The sequence below is a fragment of the Streptopelia decaocto genome (assembly GCF_964273445.1).
Source record: "Streptopelia decaocto genome assembly, chromosome: 6".
Classification (NCBI taxonomy): Eukaryota; Metazoa; Chordata; class Aves; order Columbiformes; family Columbidae; genus Streptopelia; species Streptopelia decaocto.
The window spans coordinates 4,713,052-4,735,392 of record NC_138660.1 but is presented as its reverse complement, the minus strand read 5'-3'; the positions used below and the strand labels follow the sequence as shown (position 1 = coordinate 4,735,392).

Genomic DNA, 22,341 nt, shown 5'->3' with positions numbered 1-22,341 from the left:
AGCTCCATGAAATTCCAACCCTCTCTGAAATACTTGGGTACAGCATGGAAACGAGGATAACATGCAGATGGGTACATTACTGGTATCTTGCTGTGTCCCCTGGGCCTTCTCTGATAATCCCTCAGCTCGTGCCCTTCCCAGGTGTGGAGGGCAGGCAGAGCATCCATTCCTTTGGGATTCAGGCAGGGCAGATCCCCTCCCCAAAGTAGATGTAGGGGTGTTTGTAAGCTAGTGCTGAAGCGGCTGCTGGCAGGAAGGGGTTACATTATTTATTATTTGTAATGTGCTTGCGAAACAAAACTTCGTGACCTGGTGCTATTTTTTTTTTTAAGTTCTCTCCTCAAGTGATTACACTTTGCTGCATAATGGAGCAAATACATCTGTGTCTCAGGACTATACCAGAGACTGACATGTTCAACATCTCCTGTGGCTTACCGAACACATCAGGGATGTGGACCTCCCTCTGTTTTCTCATTATGTCAAATAATGAAATGTGGAAATAATTCTAATCCTTTCTTCTGGTTGTGCTGTACCTCTGAAAATATGATAAACTCAATCCAATTAAAAGTCATTACCTCTACAAGGCTCAGTCTCTATCTATAACCTTTGTTTTATAATTCACTCTGTTATCTGTCTTCATTATAATTTGGTAGAATAGTCATCTTTTATTACTGATTTATTTTAGAAAGAGGCATGTGATTTTTTTCAGGGCTACTTTGTGACACATCTCAGTTTAGAACAGTAAAGGTCTACTAATGAGTAAAGAGAAGTTCAGTTATGCTGATTTATTTCATCAAGATAGTTTCTTTTGTGTTGATTATAATACTGTAGGTTTAAGTAATTGTTTTGATTTTAAAATGTTCTTTTGCAGCAATAGCTTTTCACTGTCTCAGGGTCTGTTAAAGTGCATTACCTTGTCTGTCTTACTCAAACTGATACAGATCTAGTGAGATGTTGTTCCCAGTTAGCATTTACTATACATAAGTGGCTGATCTCACTAATTCACATTTAACCTTCCCGTCTTTAGTTTTCTCCCAAGCACGTTGGCTTCTCGTGCCGTGTCAGTGTGAGAATATATGTCATGTTTACCATTATGGCCATCAAGCAATGAACAAAAGCTGGCTCCTCTAATCCGTTTTCCTCCCTTAGCAGTGTCTAGTACTCAGGGCTCAAAATTTCAAGGAAATTTTTTTCCCCCTTGGGTGTACTCCATATAGAGTTACAAATGGCATTAATGAGTATGTGTTATCTCCTGGTTGAAATATTTTACAGAGATATGAATTTAAGCTATTAGTTAGAGTCTCAAGATGCTTTAGGCTGCATCTCAGCCAGTGTGGATCTCTACAGGCTCCTTTCTAGCTGCAGATCTGGCCCTCAGTATATCAAACCCTGCAGCTGGCAATTCCATCTTCTCTCATCCCCCCCTCTGTGTAACCCAGAAAAGATTTTAAAAGTCAGATATATATTTATTCCATTGAGGAAACTTTATCAACCAGCACTAAAGTTTATTGGCACTAGCTAGTGATATAATGGGTAGTTTAAACCCTGCTAACTGCGAATAATTTTTCAGTGGTGTTTATGATTGCAGTAGACTCTAACAGACCAGAAGTACAGATAACATAAATATTTCTACCAGAGATGATTGTACTGGAGCTATAAATAAAATTACACTGAACTTGTAAATAAAATCAGTGCATGCAAACCAACATTTATAATTCTTTGTTGCTTGCAGTAATTTATGTGGAAACTGCACAGGAACACAAGGAACCAAATTTTGCTTTTTGGTTACACAGGTGCAACTTCCCTGACATCAAGGAGAGCGACTCCCGTGCAAATGAAAGTAGAATTTGACCTGAAGTCTCTCAGTGCTGGACCCTAATTAAAACCCAGCATCTGGTCCACATCAGATGCTTTTGACTGCGTTACTCAATTAGACATGAATGACACTAGACAGAGCACCAAGCGCTACTAGTTATTGTAGGGGCTGATAGTGAGAATTGCCAGAGATGTCAGGTAGGTCCCTATGCAGTTACTATGTTATGACTTTGCTGGTCTAGTACCAACATTTGGCAACACTGTAATTATCCTCTCTTAAAGCTGCGATGCTCTTGAGTGTAACTTCACTTCTTGCTCACCTGTGGACAGGTTTCTCCCAAGTGCTTGGGGCTCATCCTACCCTTAGAGCTCTCTTCTGCTCCCAGTAGGAGCCTCTTGTTTTCAGGGTAATTTCTTCTGCAGACACAATGATTTAAGGAGCAAAACCTGCTCACCACGCAAGGAAAATTTTAAATTTATCTTGTGAATCATTTACATTGTTGTAACTGATGTGCGTCTTGTCATGAGGCACAGAAGCTACCAGCAGCACTAAGCCCTTTCACAGGTGTTCCAGCGGTGATGCAAACTGAGCTCCCTTTGCATTTCTTGTAGATACTGCAGCCCATGGAGCAGCACCGTGCAAAGTTGGTGATTTCCGTACTGCAGCCCCAAAGCGTGCTGTGCTCAGGCTGCCTTTTTCACCTGCCTTCGCGCAGCTTTTCCTACAACTCCCTCTTCTGCCAGAGCTGCAGAAGGGTTTGCTTGGCACGACTCGGTGCTGCGGTACAGGGAGGTTTTGCTGAGCATGTTGTGTGAATGCCCCCTGCAATCTGCAGCATCACAAGTGTGAAGGGAAAGCCGAAATCTGGGCACCACATTTTTCCTCTAATTTTCTTACATTACCATCAGCCTTAAGAAATTGGAGCAGCTTTAGTTAACTCCAGGACAGACACTGATCTCATTTATTCCTTGGTGGAAATCTAAAGTAATTATTCTGGATTTAACAGTCGCGTAAGAGAAATCAGAATCTGGCCTTTGGGGCTGCTGCATGGGTACTCTGGTTCTTGCTCTTGTTGCATGGTCCATGAGCATGGTTTTCAGGTTTGAACCTTTTGAGTGTGTTTGGGACAGTTTTGGTCTTCTCATGCTTGTTTTCAGGGTCAAGTAATACAAGCATGTAAAACACGTGTGCATTTGAAGGCTAATGTTTGTGAAAGTATTTTTCCTTGGTAATTGAAGTAATGGTTCAAAATTGCTTCAAGCACCTTGTGTATTTCTACACTTCCTTGTAATTTCTTTTGTTTTACAACTAAACTTTCTATTTGTAAAACAGTTTTTCTTTCCCCTTTCAGTTTTATTATTTTTACCTAACTGGGAATTACTGGCTCTATTCTGTTTAGAATCTACTCTCATTTGATTAGGTCTGTCTGATGTTTTTCACAATGGGGTCCTGCCTGGGCCCCCCAGACTGTATTACAATACAAATAATAATAAATAATAGTCATTAGGTTCAACTCCACAGAACAGTTCTGTGAACAGGGAGTGGCACAAACCAGTTTTCAGGTACGTTAACTGATAAAATGTTCAAGTAGAGTAATGTAGCTCTTGGCTGGAGTCCATTCTATGCCTGGAGATAGTAACTCAATCTCTGCATGTTTCTAATGCTAAGGATCCTTCTCTGCTTTTCTAGAGGACATGGATTGGTCCCCTCTGAGCAATGCCTGCCTGGTGTGGGACTGATGGCTGGCTCCCATCTAGTTCACCACTGGCTGGATGCTCCTTTTGAAGCTAATGGGTTTTCTTTTTATTTTCTATGTTTTCTGACCTCCTGTGTTCTAGACTGATGTGGATATATTTTGTAATCATTCAGTCCCTGCCTATAACAGGGTTTTTTTTTTGTTTAATACTTGTTCGAACAGAAATTCAGATAAAGGTGTCCCTTTTGTATGCAATAGGAAATGCCTGTCTCCTTTTCAGATATCCCTGCAAATACTCCATGCTGATTTTCTCCTTGCTGAATAGAAATGCTAGGTCAAACAAATATAAACACTCTCTGTCTTTCAAGGATCTGATTCAGGACTTCGTGATACATTAAGGTCCACCCTTATACAGGAGAAGGAATTAATTCACCCCTATCCCAATATGTTTCCCCACAGCCTTCAATGATGCATCCTCACCAAGGCTTGTATGAGGCATGGTTAACAGTGCTATCAGAGCTCAAAGCTCCTGACATAAGATGGGCCTTTCCTGTCAAACAGAGACAAGTCCTTCTGATGTCTAGTCTTTGGGGCTAAGGGTCATCTTTCTCACCTTTGAGAATTTGCAGGCATGAACCTGTGTGTATCTTCTCACTGTAAAAAGCCACTTCCACATTTATCTCAGCTCTTACTTTATAATTCTCAGTAGATGATGACATTAGAAACACTTCTCAAGTAGGCTCTCCAGATGCTTTTGCTTCCAGCCTATCTCTTTCATCCACAATAATCAGCCATCCAACTTAAGATTAAGTCACTGGTGGCCATGTGCATGACTCCAAGCACAGAGAACTGGATTTATGTGCTAGAGTGCACATCTCACTGTGTGAGATGGGCTTTTTAAGGAGCTTGAGTGTCAGGCACTAGGCTGTCATGGAAAATCAGCAGGATTTAAGTGACTGAAGTTTTTAACCCCACCTTGCAAATAGCCATGTGCTTATCATCATCCGAATCACTTTCCTCGTGTGATTTCTCTTCCTATACCCCATGTGTATATGTGGGTTAATGGTTGGTGTTTGTGTTTGTTGCTAGAGGGTTTATCAGACAATAACCACTTTGGGAATGCATATCCTTAGGCACAAAAAGGAGAATGGATAGTCTGTATGGATACATTTCTGTTTGTTACAAATGACTTTGGATCTGGAAATCTGGATGGAGACTTCCTCTTTGGAGGACTATTTGTGAACTTTGAGTTGAAGACCACATTGAAACATTGATATGTGCAGCAGGCAGGCACATCCCCTTGAAGTGAGATGCCATTGTGAGGCATTCGAGCAGCAGAAAGGCACAGTTTCATTGAATGTGTGGCCCAGTGTCCTGCTGAGAACAGCACGTCTTTGCCTTGCTAGCAACCGCAGCCAGTGGAAAGAGTTTTGGGATGTGTTCAGCAACCTCTGCCTCCCTCAGTCATTAGTGCCTCCTACTTAATTGCTCTTGGAGAGGAAGAGCATGTTGAGCTGCTAAGAAACATCCGAATGGAAGGAAGTCCTCTCCTCTTCCCATTGCACAGGAGCCCTCTTGATCTCAAAATGACCCCAGGTCCTGGAGTTACAGCGGTAGCTTTGGCACATCGTTCTCCCATCCTCATCAAGCACATCCCCAGCACACAGCCACGTGGGCTCTTTCCTGCTGGTATGCAAGGTTATGTCAAAAGTGCAAATGCAGGTGTCCACCCTGGTCTTTTAGTAGCAATTAACCTTTCCTCCTGGGTTTCCTTTGAAGCTTGCTCATGTTTTTATTGTAAAATAGCGGTGAAGAATTTTATGGAGGTTAATATCTAAGCTTCCGCATTACCTAATCTCATCTGTTCCATTATCAGGGGCCTTGATTTGTATTTCATCCGATTTTAGGTGGGGATAATTATTGGACTTTAAAGAAGAAACCATCCTGAATTCAGAAACGACAGGGCTATCTCTGCAACTAATTTCCAATTTGCTGGAAAAATTATGCTTATCAGAACAATCACTGCGTCTAATTCTAACCTTACAGAGATTTTCTATCACTCAATATCCCAGAGTTTTGCTGGAAGTCCATTTGATCCATGTGGGTGTAAATTTTAAGGGGAATGGTCCCACACCCTTTGAAAATGAAGACCAGATCCTTGGTTCACGTATGTTGATTTTATTAATAATACAGCTCCTATCATTAATTTCACAAATATTTCTTAATGGTCTTCCTGTCTCTTGGTCAGTCATAATTCAACTTCTTGTTCATTTTGAGGTTTTAAAATATTTTTTTGCTAGAATATGTTGCTATTTCAGGCAGAATAACATTTCTGTAGTCCATTTTACCCACACTGTTAAGCTTTAGGGCGTATAGGCGTATTATATTTTCCAGAGCTTTCAAACTGAAAGCCCATGTTTAACGACGACATCGGGTGTGGCCGCTGGAAATCAGAGGAGTCACAATAGATCCAACAAATGGACTTGTCTCCCTGCCAGGCTTCCAGAGGCCAATTTATCAGCTGCAGGTTTGACCCTATATGGCTAAAAATGAGTGTAGCCAGAATGACTGAGATAAGCATAACTGAAGCCTTTGAGTCTGTGAGGAGAAATTAAACTGGACTGTCCCTGGGACAGAAGAAACATCTACAAAGGCGTGCTTACCAAATGTTTAAGGCTCAGCTTTTGCTGGCTCGTGGGCAGGCAGTGATGGCAAGTGGGGCTGAAGAAGATGGCCTTTAGGGGAAAGGGACAGAACAGGTCATTGTTTGCAGTCACTTAAATGATTTAACTGAGCTGCTTCATGGTTTGGTGGAGAAGAGTTGAACGTAGCTGTGGGGGACAGGGAGAGCCTTGGTTTTATGGGGCACTGCTTGGTGGGATGGGGACAACAGCAGTGACTGTGTGAGATGGGCTTTTTAAGGAGCTTGAGTGTCAGGCACTAGGCTGTCATGGAAAATCAGCAGTATTTAAGTGACTGAAGTTTTCAACCCCACCTTGCAAATAGCCATGTGCTTATCGTCATCCGAATCACTTTCCTTGTGTGATTTCTCTTCCTATACCCCATGTGTATACATGGGTTAATGGTTGGTGTTTGTGTTTGTTTGTGGTGATTTTTTTTTTTTCTCATGTTTCAAAAGCAGCTGAAATCTTTTAGGGCAGGACTGCAATCTCAACAGCTGGAGGAAGACATCTGAACAAGATCAAGCCTACCCTGGGTAGATGCAGCATCGCTGCTGCCCCAGCAACTCAGGGGACACATCAGAGTTTTGGGGATGCTCAGGAGGTGTTGACCAACTTCTCGCTCATCCCACCACGCTGGAGAAGAGCTGTGTTTGGGGGCAGCAGCAATGCCCCAGTGGAACAGAGATGGCTGCTAATGTGGTTGTCTTAGTGCAGGGAAAAGTGAACGATGACATCCAGGTGGAGCTACGCTCTACCCTTTTCAGGTCACCTGTCCTGTCCCTTGGAGTCCAGGCTGAGTTTTGCTGTGGATAAGAAAGTATGGGCATGGGCTTTGCAGGTGCCAGGCACAGAGCAAGCTCTCTGCACCACGCTTTCAGGAGACCTTGAGCATCTTTGTCAAACTCTACACCCCTGAGCTATGCCAGGCAGGATATCTGAAGTGTAAGCAATAGAAAATACCTCTGTGTGTCCTTCTCAGCTAAACTATAGAGTCAGTCAAGATTTTCTGCTTCTCAGAGTGCCAGGTATTAGAAAAGTGATAAACTAATCAATATTGGGTTCAATTGTTAAGTGCAGGGAGAGTCTGCCAAAGCAGAGGCTGAGGGAATGGGTAGCTGAACTTTCTTGTGACACATACGAGGTCACAGCCAGTGCCACATAAAAGAAAGAAAAACAGTTCATGTCTGTGAATAAATTGCTCACAGATGAAGAATCCAGTTTGCCAGTCATGTGATGGGAGCAATCTATTCAAATGATTTGTTATGTCCCAGTGTTTGTCTTAGGCAGTACCAGAAGCATGAAACTACAGATATAAAACTGTGAGATAATATGTAACAAAGATGTGAGAGATAATGGGCTATGACCAGTTTCCAGTGGAAAAGGCATACGGTGCTAATCTACCGTGGATAGTTTCTTAAATGAGCAAGAAATTGAAAGAACATTTTAAAGTTTCCTGTTTCTTCACTGAAACGGAGTCATTCTTAGTGCCAAACCCAGCATAACACTTTAATTTCTGGGCCAACCACATTATGCAAATATTCTCATGCTCAGATCTTAAATACCCAATCTCGCAACTTCATTCCTTCTAGAATGGTGTTCTTGCCTCCTATTTAGCTTAGAATTAAGTGGAATGAGTTCTCGTGCATAGGAAAAGTACGATGACATTATTAAAGTTAAATGAATGTAAATAATGAATTTTTTTGTTAGTTTGTCCTTTTGTATGCATTATTGGGTTGAGTACTGTATGGGTGCTGCAGCTGAAGCCCTCGCTGAAGTAATTCAGTTTTTTGACTAATAGGAATTTACAATCAGTCTTACATTTTAGGCTGTCAAAAGCAGTGAGTCTTTTTTGTTGTTTGCTGGCTAAGCCCCAGAGATGGAGCATTTTAACTTTTTTTTTTTAATGTGTTTTGGATCTGCCCCAGGTTTTTTTGCAACTGTAAGATGAGAAGGTTCATGTTTTCTATAAGGTGCTGTTTGGATCCTGAACTTATTTTAGACCACTGAGTTTCTTGGAGGTCAATGGTAAGACACTGATTTACATCAGCTGAAGTTCTTGCCAAGAGTTGTGTGGTAGGCTGGATCCTTTCCTCCAAAAACTAATTGGAGGCCATCAGACTTAATTTTGGCTACTTTAGGTTCAATCTGTCTCTCTGAAAGACCAGTAAAGCTTTCCTGCTTTTCACTTCGCTTACATTTCAGTCGTAACGTATAATGCTGGCTTTCAATTGTAATTTCAAAGAGTACGCAATGCAAAGCGCTGTATCCGGACCAGATTGGACAATAGGGTGTGCCTGCGTATACATCTGTATGTAATTCCCTCGCTTGTGTTCAATGATGTAAACCACTTTTGATGTCAGGAATATTGAGAAACGCTGTGTACCCCCAGGCCTGCAATAGGGAAAAGGCTCCGCTCCTTCCAGGGTGAGGCTCTGCTGCAGGACCAGTGATTGATGAAGGTGCTGCCTGCCTTCCAAATTGTCCTCTCCACTTCATGTGAAGGCTGAAAGGGTTTCATATGCAAAAGCTGTCAGGATGTTTCAAATCCTACTGTTTGGCTTATTTTCCAGGTGATGAATGTTTGTATGAAAGCTTTCCTGAACTTCCTTTGGAGGAAGCACCAGAAGCCGACGGAGAGGCTGCAAATGTCCAGTGTCCAACATCCATCAGCATTCAAGAGCCGTCTTCTCCAGCAACCTCCAGTGAAGCTTTCACGCCGAAGGAGAGCTCTCCTTACAAGGTGCCAATATACATTCCTGATGACATTCCCATTCCTTCAGAGTTTGAGCTCCGAGAATCCAACATTCCTGGAGCAGGATTAGGGATATGGACCAAAAGGAAGATTGAAGCAGGGGAAAAGTTTGGGCCTTTTGTAGGAGAGCAGCGGCCACACCTTAAAGATCCCAGTTACGGTTGGGAGGTAAGACACTTTACATTCTTTTGGTCTGTTGAACTCTCATGTGTGTCTATAAACACAGAAGTGTTTGCAGAATTTGAGTCCTATCTTCGCAGCAGCCAGGGGATATTTGCATGCACAGAGACTGCTTTGTTGTCTTTTGGAGCTTTCTGGGTGGAAACAAGTGTAAATTAAAAGAGGAAAAAGGGCTGGAATTACTGTTGCTCTTCATGCATGAAATCTGTCTGGGTGGATATTGGCAGGTGTTGCCTCTTCTAGGGGAGAAAAGGAAGAAGTTGCATTGTTGGAACATTTTGTACCATTTTTAGTTTGCTCTTGTGCATTCCTGCAGTATTTATATGGGTGAGGGATTTCCAAATGACACTGCCTTGTCTGAAAAGAAACTGGGTGCTGCTTTCAGGGTTGTACATCGCCGCTTTCTGTTGACAATGGTTAGAATAGCATTAAAATCTAGTCTTGTGTGGCTAAAATTGCTTTTGCAGAACCCTGTGCTACTTGGGGACTTCTGAAGCTGGAGGTTTGGTCCTGCTCCCATTTAAGTGAATGGGAATGTTGCCATTCATTTGTTGAAGTGTGTTCAGATACTGATGTCAAACCCAGCATGCATAGGATGATATGGCTCATGTTACTTCTCCATATGCTCTGAGAAATGTTGCTTTTCCTCAAGCAGCTCAAGCTCTCCTTTGGCAAATCCGGTGGTTACCTGTTGCTTTCCCTGATGTTGGGGGCAACATGTTTTCCTTGCTGTGGTATCACCGTGGAGCTGAGCTGCAGGTCCATGATCAGGTCAGGGCTTTAGGCCTCAAATGGAGCACGTTGCCAGTTGTGTTATGGTGTAACAAATTTTTTTTTGCATGGTTTTATTCATAGTTTTAACAATGTGCTGTAGAAACAGAGCGCAATCTCGGCTTTCAATCTGTACATTTCCTTTGGCTTCTGATAAGGGGAGAAGTGTGCAGAGTTTGCATGGCTCTCCAGGGTCACAACTGACCTCTGGAGAGTTGGAAGGTTCATTTTCCCAGGAAAAATGGTTTTGCTGTGAAGCGGAGCCTTGCAGATATGGTAGAAAACAGAGCTTTGATTTGCTCTTAATTGTCCATAAATACTCACTGAATTCTTTCCAAACATTCCATCTGGTTGTTTAAAATCTGGTGAGACCTGTGACAATACGACAGAATAGTGTCAGGTGAAATCATAGAGTTCTCAGCACTCTGTCAAGTTAACAGATCCTGATACAATATAATTGCTGGTGAGAAATCTCTTTATGGTTTCCTGGTGCCTTTTTCAAATAATAAAATCTGACCTTGAACCACACCACAATTAAGTTCAGATATTGATAACAGAAATTGAAGAAAAACTGCTGAGACACAACTCTACTTGCAGGTTTAACATATACAGAAACTTGGGTATTTTAGACTGGATCCTCAGGTGGTGTAATGGAGGATAACCCCACTAAAATTGTGGGAATCCCATCTCTATTTTCACACCCTTGGATGCTCACAATATGCTGTAATTTTACAGACTAATTTTCCTGCTTAAAATATTTAGGATTTTGGGGTCTATAAAATTCAGACAAGAAATACGCAGACCTTGAGAGTGCTGGAAGACCAGCTGGCAGATTTAATTCCTTTCAAGCTGTAGGATTCTTGCCATTTGAGTAGCGTTATGTATTTGGGACAGCTGGGGAGAAGCTATTGAAAAGCGTTGGAGCAAAATCACACAAAATCAACAGTCAAGTCCCTCTGCAATTTGGCCACTCATCTAGAAGTACTCTGCAGTGTTCAGGGGAGCCTGAGACACAATATTCTTCCAACAAGTGGATTAAAAGTACATTTACTGTAATTGAAGGGAGACAAAGAAATGCTGGTTACCAGAGTATATACAATGAGTACAACAGCAGGTAGTGAAGGTCATGGCTAAAGGACAGATGCTGGAGGGACCTGGTAGGGTTGGAGAAGACTTTTTTTAGCACCCATTCCAGATACTCATCATCATCATGCTTTTCTGGAAACCACCGATTCCTTGGATATGTGCCTTGGGATAAAAATGGGAGGAAGAAGCTGTTACTGGTGTGTGGGCTCAAAGGAAGCATGGGATGCTGATGGAAACCTATCATTTATTGAAGTTTAAGCACAGTCTTGGGAATTAAAGCTGTCCTGGTGTCGATTTTTCTGCCTGAATGGGCACTTTTGTGAAACAGGACATTTTTCCTGCCAGGTGTCAATAAGTCAGTTAATAAATGGGGGATTTGGCCTGCTGTTGCTGATATCAAGGTGAAATATTATATTTTTAAATGGAGGAAGGACTGAACCAAAGTTTCTGTATGGCATTGACTATGGGTTTTTAAGTGATTTTGTAGTGTGAGATTTTTCGAGTCTTCTCTTTTTCGCAATGGTACTTGCATGTTGAGTGAGTTGCACTGATGCAGCTACTGTCATGGTATTATTTTGTTTCATGGTATGTGATTCCTAGAATAGTTCATAGTGCTGTTGAGGTCAGGTGTGTCTGGTGGCTTCAAAAGGGAGGAACCCTCAACCTGCTTGAGCTGCTCACTGGTCTCATAGGCCAAAGAAAACAATTTGCTGTGGTCCTGACTTACTCATTTCCTCACTTCACATGTGCATCGCTCAGAGAAATAGGTAGTGGAGTTGCAACATTGCTAATGTTTGTGTACTTACTGAATTCTTGTGAATAGAATCCCCTGCAGCTACAGCGAGGATGACAAAGTGACTGGAAAATCAATCTTTCCATTTTATCTGCCTTTTTCTAGGTTTAAGGTGAAACACTGTACATAAAGCGGTATTGACTTTTCAAAGGAAGAATCTGTTTTCAAGAAAATAATTACCATAAACATATGAAAATATTTTTTGGAAGAAAAACTGAGCACCTTCCTTCGCTGATTTCTGATGCTACATATATTACTGACTTTGCTATGAGAGATTTTCTCCTTTTTTTGTGATTCTTTAGGATTGCTAGGTGACCTAGAGTCTTAAACTAGAACATTTCAAACTAAAACCCTGCATACACATTGCAGAGAAAACTTTATAACCATATACAAATTTAGACTGTAATTATGTTTTTTGGAAAGTACATGTTATAATAGATTATGCTAAATTCCCTTGCCAAAAGACTGTCATATTTTTAGGTATTTCCAGCTGTGGGATACTTGTGGGTTCTGATTTTTGTGAAGTCCATCTGAGTTGATACCAGGATCAGCCTGTAGTGGTAGGGAGAGAAGTGGAAGCTGGAGGAATTGCTGCTGCTAAATTTTGCAGCCACACACTCATTCATAAAGGAAAACTTGCTGCAGAAGGGTGAGGAATTTCATGGGGCCTGTTCCAATGTTACCTTATAGCAAGACTCCCTATGGCATCAGCGTGGAGTTTTGTTGAGGCAAGTCCAAGAAAACAACGTCTTTTGTGTCCTCCTTCCTTTTATATACTTCAGCCATAAAACAGACTCTGGGACAAAGAGAATTTGTTGTGATATAGTTGTGCTTGGGTCATGATTAGAGTGCTGTAGAGCAGTTTAAATGAAAAGCCATAAATTTGAATTTTATCTCATTTTGTGGGTCTAGGGCTGAGCATTATCTAATCAGGTATTGGTTAGCTAAAGTACAAATCGAACAGGGGGTCACCGGACAAGGGGAAAGGTCGAACTTTTTTGCAGTTTGTCACCGAGGTTTTAGTATTTGCCGGCAGCCCGAATATCTGAGGGGGCTGGGGGGCTGTTGCTCAGTGGTTGTTTGAAAAGGGAAAATTGACTGCTTCTTAATCAACAAAGAAAACAAGCTTTTAAGGGATGGCAGTAATTTTTTAAACAAAAGCAAGGGAACACAAATTTAGTGATTTCATCATGGTTCATGCCCTGCTATGAAAAACAAGTGGGAGAGTATTTCAAAGCAAGCCTTTGAATAGGTCACCAGAGCACACGCACCTATTCTTCGACCAGCATCTTCCAGAGTACGTCAAATATTCAAATTCAGGTCTCTTACTGCTATAGCAAACTCAGTCTCCTTCATAGGGACAATTCCTTCACAGCTCTTTTTATCCTAAACTTTTATTTCTTTATTAGGAAGGCAAAACCAGGAGCAATGAGCTCTAATAAATCAAGCTTGTCACAGAAGTAAAAAATATTTTAGAGCTTTATAAAGCAGCATACAATCTGTTTATAGAACCGAGTATATTTTCCTGTCATGACTGTGAGGCTGAAAAACATCTTGCATTTGGTAGAGTATGCTTGAACTGATGCTGGTACTTCTAAAAGGAAATTGGGAGGCCATTTGGCTATTTGTTTACTTCTCTAACATTTTTCTTATGTGAGTCTTTGGGGAAAGGTGCATAGTTTCCTAAAAACTGTTCTGGAGTACAGGTTCCCACTGGTTTATAAAGACTGGAACTGTTGTAATTTTAAGTTTCAATTCTGCATTCTTTGGCTTTCTTTTGGCTTTTTTTTTTTTGAGTTTAAACTTAGGTTTATTTGAGATTCTGCATTCTAAGGGTACCACCTATCTTTCTGAAAATTAAATAATGAGTTAGAAAATGCAAAGGTATAGGCTTTTAAACTTGGAATCTAATGTATATGCTCCCACATCTGGGTTGTAACACCTAAACCGATAGCTTGATTTTCTTACTGTTAGCATCCAAAACCTTTCATTGCAATCAACAGGGGTTACCAGCTGATTCCTCTCTCTGTATAGACGTTATTCCCTATTTTTGGGTTCTCCTTTGGAAAATCTTTGTCAGAATGTTAAAAGTAGCATCTCTCCCCTATTTTTTTTTTGTTGTAAAAAAACAGAACAAAGGTAACATCTTCTAAATAACTGTACATGGGATTCACACATTTTGAAACTCATGTTAAGCTATTCTTAATAAACAACAGTGTTGGGGGAAATAACTCCCTTGTAGTCAGTGAAATCACACTGGGAGAGAGCAGTAGATTGTCTTCTTCAAAAAAAGAAAAATAAAAAAACCCAAAGACTTCATCACTTCTTAATATTTTTCTTTGGGATATGGAATTTGTCTTAGTGGCTTTTTTAGGGGAAAAAAAAGCAAAGCAGCTCCCCACTCAACCAGGTGGTTGGGAAGTGGGGAAGTGCAGTGCAGATTCATTGCCTACGTTTTCTCCTTGTGTATGGATTTTAGCAATATGAAGACTTCAGCAACCTTTGCAAAATAATTATTGAAGCAAAATTAAGTATATAAATGTGGGTTATTCTATTATTTGAAATTAAAAAGGAATAATTTGCTTTATAGTGGGAGGCAGGGGTGATTTTTGATCAGTACAAGCCCAATCCAGTTCTGCGGATAGTGTGCTCTCCCCCAGGTCAACAGACCATCCATTCCTGGCAGTTGCAGGTGGGGGTGACATCTTTACCTTTTCTTGAATACATAGGTGATGTTTTATCCCATTTGCAGCTCAGCTTTGCAAGGCATAGAGCACTCTGGCTGAGATCCAATAAAGCACTTAGGCACGAGCTTATCATCAACAGGATTACCCAGGTGTTTGAGTTAAGCATGTGCTTAGCTGCTGTGTTAAGTTTTCTATTTGGGACATAGTGTTCAGAGCCACATAGGATGGAGATCATACCATATATCTTGCCTGGGGTGAGCATGCAGAAGGGTGCTTAAGACAGCCTCTCAAAAGTTGTGTACAAAAAAGACTTTACTTACAGTGCTGCTAATGTGGCCAGTCTGAATTCTTTTGTTGTTTGCAGCTCTGTCTTGTGGTGAGGCTGTGACCAAGTCAGATGCTCCTGTAGCAATAAGAGTCCTGCAGCAAGGTGGACAGATGCTTCATGAGTAAAATGTCACTCTAAGAGGTGATGTCAAGTGCACATCCCAGCCAGCTCCCTGGCTGTTATCACCAGCTTTCTCCCTGCTCAGGGGACAGACGGTTTATAATTGCAAATGAGCAAACATCAGGTCCTTGAATAGCAAGATACGAGCAGGTGGACTTGTCATTTAGATTGAATTAAATACATTGCCAGCAAAAGGGAGCTGTTGGTCCTTTGGGTGGTTTGATGTGGATGGAGGAGGGTTAGGAGATGGGAACAACACAAAGTACTCAGCTGTTTTCTTTCTCTGCTGTTCCTTACTTCTACTCTTCAATTCTCTGAAATATTTAATTAACATGACTAAGCAAACCCTCACATCATGAGGTTTGTGGTATGCAATGCCCTTTTTTCTTTCTTGGACAAGGACCACAGTTTCCTCCTGTTCAGGCAAAGGTGCTGCTCACTGGAAGGGGTGCAGGAACAGGATCTGTAAAGCTCCCTCTTTGGCTGTACGATGGAGCTGCACTCGGGAAATGTTCAAAACTGAACAGCTCAAGGTAGCTGAGAGGCTGTGGTGGCTGCCAGAAGGGAGATGCCACTTGCCCCTGTCCTGAACTTGCTCTGGCACTGGGGCTGTCACTGATGGGGCTGGTAAGTTACTGAGCCAACCCAAAGTCAATGTAGCAACAGCAGCAGGAAGAAGTTTTCAGCTGGTGCAGGAGGCTGAGTGGGTGATGGTGTGGCATGTCTGTGAAATCCCATCAAAAGGGTGATGCAGCACCCTTGTCTCAATTAAACCCGAAATGATTTGTGTAGAACTGCATATTTCTTTGCCCATGGTGGGTGCTTCACCATGTCCTTGACCTTGGGGGTAGGAAATCACCAATTTCGTGGGCACATTCTAAAGCCACAGAAACATCCCTGTAGGTCTGTGTATGTACTCCCCACAATGGCACTGAGGTTTTAATTTAATCAAGAGGAGCATTAACTCCTGAGGGAAGCAGAGTGAAACCATAAAGGTCAAGTGGACTTAGAAGTAGGAGGGGGAGAAGGAAGTTTTGTTACCTTCGGAGCAGAACCGGGGAGATGTTTCAGGAATTTGTATCCCTCTTCAAAATAAGGTGCTTATTATTTACTCAGACATGACCCAGGTAGATTTTGAGTTCAGTAGCACTTTGTCCAAGCAGGTAGCAGTACTAAATAAACTGAGGGAAAAGCTAACATTGGAGTAGATCTGTGAGAGTATCAAAATAGGAAGACAAATCATTGCGAGATATGCCAGACATCCCTTTAAAAGACAAAACCTGTAAATGTAATTTAGCCATTAAGACAGACAACATCAGAAAGAAAAATAAAAGACAGAACTGAAGAGAATAATAATTGCATCTAATAGAACTGACAAACAATCATAATTCTTCCCATTTAAGAAATATGTTATAAAAAAATTTATTATGAAATGCGACATTATGCAAGCCAGGATTCAAAGATGAGTTCTTTGCATTAAGTACAGTAGATGCCATTAAGGAAAACAGTCAATATGTCACTAAGCCACAGCCTGTAAAATTAAATTGATTTGGTAAATGTAAGTAAGATAGATCTGTTTGCTTTCATCATCAATTTTGAGTGGGTGAACAGGTGATGTCACCAACCTGGGAGCGATAAAGATGCAGGACCATCTGGAAAGCTTTGTGATGGATGGGCAACTGCTTTTGGATAGTGACAGTGCTGTGGTACTTTGTCACTTGGGATGCAGTACTTAATAACTTTTCAATACCATCATAATAAATTTCACTGCCTTATTAATATAGAAATGGTGAGTTATTACTGTGATGGCTATTGTAAATAACAAGAGATGCAGCTGTCAAAAGCTGATTGTTTGGGCATGTTTCTTTAAGCAACACAGTTGACTTAGGATAATCAACGTATGTCTATACCGGCAGAGTTTATTGCTCTTGTCAAAAGAAAAAGCTGCATTATTCAAAAATTATATGAAGTCCATAATAAACAAGTTTAATATATTATCAGACTTTTCCTATAAGTTTCCTAACATAGAACAATAAATCACTTTTAATAATGCCTTTCTGTGTACAATAATATCCTTATGCTGTAATAATGTCCTTTCCTAACTATTCACCAGAGAACTTCTGAAAAAACAGAAAGGTATCTCTCACTCATCAGAACACTTACAAAATTAAATCTCCCTATTTCATTAAAAGGCTACTTTTGATATAAAGCTAATGGGCTCTAGCTGTGTCTTTCTTTTTTATTTTAATTGAACAGATGTAGTTAAAAGTAATCTATGACAAAGAAATACAGACAAAATTATAACCATGTGTCCCTAAATACTGGCAGGAAAGAGCATTTGTGAGTGTTTTATGAAAACCCAGGACTGCTCCGTGACATTGCTGCTAATGTCATCGGTCTGAGAACTGGAGAGAAACAAAACACACAGATAGTTGTTAGCAGAAGATGAATTACCAGATCAATCATTTAACACCATTCAGAGTATTACACCATTGTTCCCTGGGAAGATAATTAAATCAATGATGTCTTTCTTATTTGTGTAAAGAGGCACAAACTTGTAAAGAATATCCAAAGCTTCTCAGACATATTATTTCTGGATTTTTTTTTTTTTAAACCCTACTGACTTTGCCTTTCAGTCTCTAGCTTTGTCCCTCTTTTCAATTAAATGTCTCTCCACCATTTCTATGACTGCTGAAAAGAGAGCCAGCAGTCTATTAACACACAATAAAGTTCAGGAAGCCTAAGACTAGTTTCTTGGGTCAGAGGTGAAAATTGCACACTAAATGAAACAAAGGTGTGTCTTGATGGCTCAACAAGCAGTGGAGAGACGAGGACACATGTGTGCAGAAGGAGATGGTCATCATTAAACAGAAGCAAATGAAGACAGGAGTTAGTGTACGGCAAAATGCTTATTAAGCCAAATGAACACATGCACTTCAGAGGATGTAGCGCTGAGGTCTGGTATTTAAACCACTGCATGATTTAACAGTACCATCGAAATCTGGACATTTGGTCTAATAAAGACATCACTAAACTAAAAAGAAAAACCAAACCAAGAAAACCCATCTCCTGCTTGCTGGAGTCTGCACATTAGGATATGCTCACCAGAATGGTACAAAAGTATATTTATTTAGAAGTAAAGAATTGAAAACAACAACTGGCTAATAGGGTATTTCTACCCTGGAGAGTAGAATGGCATTTGATTGATAGCCCTCAGGTTTCCTGGCTGAACTGTAGGAGACTCAGGCAAGAGTGAAGACATAGGCTGTCCCAATCCAACCTGATTTTATGTGATCATGTTAACTTTGGCATGTACTATAAGCATTAATTTGGGAGAAAAATACAAATGTTAAGTATCCCTTCTTTTAAAGTCCAGCCCTAACGTTTAGTGTGGAAAGATGTAAAAGAGCCCACAAAAGGCATAACATTTCATCAGGTGAAGCCTACAGTGTAAAGGGGCTCCTGTGTATAGTGGGTTTCCCAAAGTGTTGTTCTTAGTTTTAAGTTGATGAAGTGTATTGGCAACAGGCACGGGGTGGGTTTTTAACATGCTGTGTTGGAGACCCGGTGTGTAACTGTTCATGATTTCCAAGAGTAACTTTCAAGGCAGTCCTGTCTTCTTGAAAAGGCCTTGAGTGGCAAATTTGCTTTCAAAAACAGAGCTATGGCTATATATGCATCTTATTACAAGATTAAATCTCAATATTCACCTTCTCTAAGATTTGTGGTCATAGCATTTCTGTTGCTTGCAGCAGAGGGTATTTCAAAACTGTGGCAGTAATGTTGATTTTATGCAAAAATGTAAATCTCTTTGGGATTTTAAAATGGAAGTTTGGGGAGGGGAAAGCTACAGCATTACTGCACTTGCAGATGATATTCTTTAAAGCCAAATTTTAAGCAGTCATCTAGTGATAACCTTTGTGTAAGCCAAAATCTGCATGTGAACATGGAAAATGTAATTCTTTTGTTCCTGGTGTTAACTTGGCGTCTACCTACTTGGCATACCCACATGAGCAGGCACTCAAATGAGCAGTTAACAAGGAGGAGAGCAAACAGTTTTTCTATCTTCCTTTAGTGCTAAACCCAGAGAAGATCCCACCAAACCTTTGTCTGCAGAGAGAGGTGGTGCCGATGCCCAGTGCAGAACGGCAGAGCTGCCATGTGCTGCAGTGCCTTGTCTTGCCCTTTGAAATATGCTTTCTCTTTTGCACAGAGGAAAATACCTTGCAATTTCCCCCCCCCCCCCATTAAGACTATGAGAAAAGACCTTTATTTCTTATGTGTTTTGATGATCTGTGATCTTAAAGTGCATTTCCCTTGACCAGCTGATCCTAGCCATACACCTCTTCCTTCATCACTGTTTTCCTCCTACTCCTTCAGTTAATGCCACCCTCTTCCACATTGTCCCAAAACCTTGCAGCAAACTTGGATCCTTGTTCAGCCTCATGGAACACCCTGTAATTTCCATCTTCTCAGCCTCTTCTAAAGCTGTTTTCCTCACCACCTCCGTGCCACTCTCCCTCACTTTATTTTTCAGCAGGTCACTGCTGGTTGTCTCTGATGGTTGTCTCTGCCTTTGGCATTGACCACCTATCCAGTCTACTAACCAGGCTCTGATTGCCTTTTAGTGCCTGTGTATATTTTAATTTTCTGCTGCAACCCTTCCTGTCTGCTCTCACCATTTCAACATTTCAGCGTCCCTTGGTCCATCCAGGCTCAGTGCTTCGCTGCTCTTGGGGACACAGTCTTGATCATACCTTCCTTACATACTCTTTCCTCTGCTTGAAACATCACTGTTGTCACCCTTGGTAAAACAGTTCAACCCTTACCAGAATGGGGCCCCACTGTGTCATCTCAGAAGCTGATTTTTCTTAAATTATCTCCCAAATTCGATGGCTCACATTGTTGTGAAAAAGGCAACATCTTGGCTTCTATCCTTAAAGCCTGTTCATTCCCACTGATGCAAGCAAAGCTGAATAAAACGTGTTTTAGGCAGTAATAATAATGTCCTGTTTTCACACTGGTTTAAATAATTATTTGAAAATTGCAACTTTAACAGACGCTGTTGTGTGTGTAAAGAAATGCTCCTGGTTAGGGATTCAGCTTCGTGAGTGCGACTTGTTTGGTATTTGCATTCAAATACTTTTGTGCTTCTAGAGCATTTTTAAGACTTGACTATCTGCTCCCACCACCCATGACAACAATGCACAAGCAGAAGATGAAAATTCTGGTTTTCAGCCCCAGCATTCCTGAATAAAATTTAGCTGATTGCAACAGTATCATTTCGGGTGTGATTTTTAGTGGGTTCGAGTTTGAATGGGTTTAGAATAGGTGCTTGAGCGGCTTTTGTCCCCATGCTAATGCCCCCAAAGCAGTGGGAGTCAGGAGGAGTGAAGTGATGACCTGAAATAGCAGACGGCTCCAAACAGAGCTGGATTAATGTGAAATGGGGCCCTTGTCCCATCCAGCCCAGGGGCAGCCGTGCTGTACCCCGTTTGGGATCCCCCCCTCAAGTTGTCCACGTTAAACCACCCGCCGCTGAGTCCTTCCACAGCAACGAAATTCCCCAAAGTGGGTCTCCACGAGCCCTGACAGGACTCTGAGCTGTGTGCTGTGCCAAACATTAAACAGCGGAGGGCTTAAAACCCAATTTGCTCAATTCTGACAGGCTTTGTATAATTTTTTTTATGTGCGACAGATGCATTTGATGTGTTTGGAAAATTCAGCAGTAATGTTCTGCCTCCTGTGATATTGCCAGGCTCGCTCTGTAGTGCTGAAGAAGAAAAAAAAAAAAGCCTCAGTGTTGGGAATTATAAATAATTTGATGCAACAGGTTTAAGTTACCATTTCTGTGGTGAAAAGAAAAGCTTAGCATGATCCAGATTTTCCTTGGTTTCCTCCCATTCTGCTGAGAAGCAGAGGTATTCACATTTCTTTGTCTAACAGTTTTATAATGTCTTAAGAGATTAACAGTGAGCATGAATGAGGGGCTGAGGATTAGATGACAAAAAGCCTGGGCCGTCCACTACCTTGTTTGCACATTTTACATTTTTCAGCATTGCCGAGTGAGTATAGAAACTAAGGAAAGATAATAAGGACCAGAGTCCCAAAAGTGTTTAGTGATTCAAAAAAATTCAGATACCATGTCAGAACTGACAGAATGATGGAGCATTATGTGGCAGGACCCACTTTTTTGTCTTAGGGTAAGCTCTGGCCCTGAGTGAATGCAGATGTTATCGCAGGATCCCAGACAGACAGTCAGGGAAATGTGACAGGCTGTCAGCAAAGTTACACTATGTTGAGTTCGCTAAAATATCCCAAAGCTTTATACATGGCTTTTATATATATCTATATATAAACTCTTAATCTAGGAGAAAAAAAAAAAAAAAGGTAAAAAAAAGGCTTTAAAAAACAATAAAATTATTACAGTAACCTTCACAGTTGGGAATCCTTTGAATGGTTCCAATGTGGCTATAAAAGATTTTGAAGAGTGGGAGAAAATTATCATCTAAAATATTTGGAAGATTGCATTGGCATCGATAAAGTTTCTGAAAGCACGGTGGATGCATGGTATGGCTGTTAAGCACATGTCATAGTGTGTCAGTGATTCCCTGGATGATTTGGCTATTTACCCCTGTGAAATGCGTAGTCAAATCAGTAATAGCAGCCAGAAGAAGTGAATCCTACCAGTACTCAGCTTGGCTTTCTCTTTAGTGGGGTATCAGCTTCAAAATAAGGGGTTTACAAGCCATTTTAATTCCTTTACTATATTTTTTTTTTTAATTAAAAACGACCTCAGAAATAGACACAAATGAGCTGGTAAAACTGCAGACTGAATGGCAAAAAGGATATAAAGTGAACCAGTTAAAACATAGTTAGAGAACAAAAATATATGTCAGGACAAATTGATGCAAATGGACTGGATTCAGGTGCTCTGAAGTCACAGTGAGGCTCAGAAAATGACTTTTGTTTTGAATTTTGGGTCTGCAAGGGATATTTGATTGGTAAATATTGTAACAAGATGTAAGCTTTTTAAATTTTGAGTAGAAAAAAAAGGATTCTGCTCTATATAATCTTAAATATTTAAATCTCAAGGAATCTGCAGTGAAGCGGTGCTATTTGTATTCCAACTCACTCCTAGGACTGTGATCAGTATTTTCTTGTTTTAATACTTTGTTACGCAGGAAACAAAAACATATACTGGAAGACCTGAATATTCTTTACACGCGTAACTGATTTTCACTTTTGAATTCAGGCTGCATCAGATTCAAGCTTTTACGTAATTAGAGGACAGGGAGCTTAAGATACTGATGTTTTCAATTTATTTCACAGATTTATTTTAAAGATATATTTTCTTACACAGGCAAGTAGATTTTGATTTGAAAGTGCCAAAGTAAATTGCATATCTGTTTTGTAAGTAATTATATA

General features: G+C 40.8%; 1 protein-coding gene across 5 annotated transcripts in view; it reads left to right on the top strand.

The window, feature by feature from the left end:
• The window catches only part of MECOM (MDS1 and EVI1 complex locus), a 335,520-nt gene that overhangs the window by 139,322 nt on the left and 173,857 nt on the right, over nucleotides 1-22,341 (top strand). For all 5 annotated transcript variants that reach the window (XM_082056557.1, XM_082056555.1, XM_082056553.1 and 2 more), the window contains exon 2: nucleotides 8,767-9,116. In XM_082056557.1, the coding sequence (XP_081912683.1) occupies nucleotides 8,767-9,116 (350 nt within the window). The remainder of the gene's footprint in view (nucleotides 1-8,766; nucleotides 9,117-22,341) is intronic.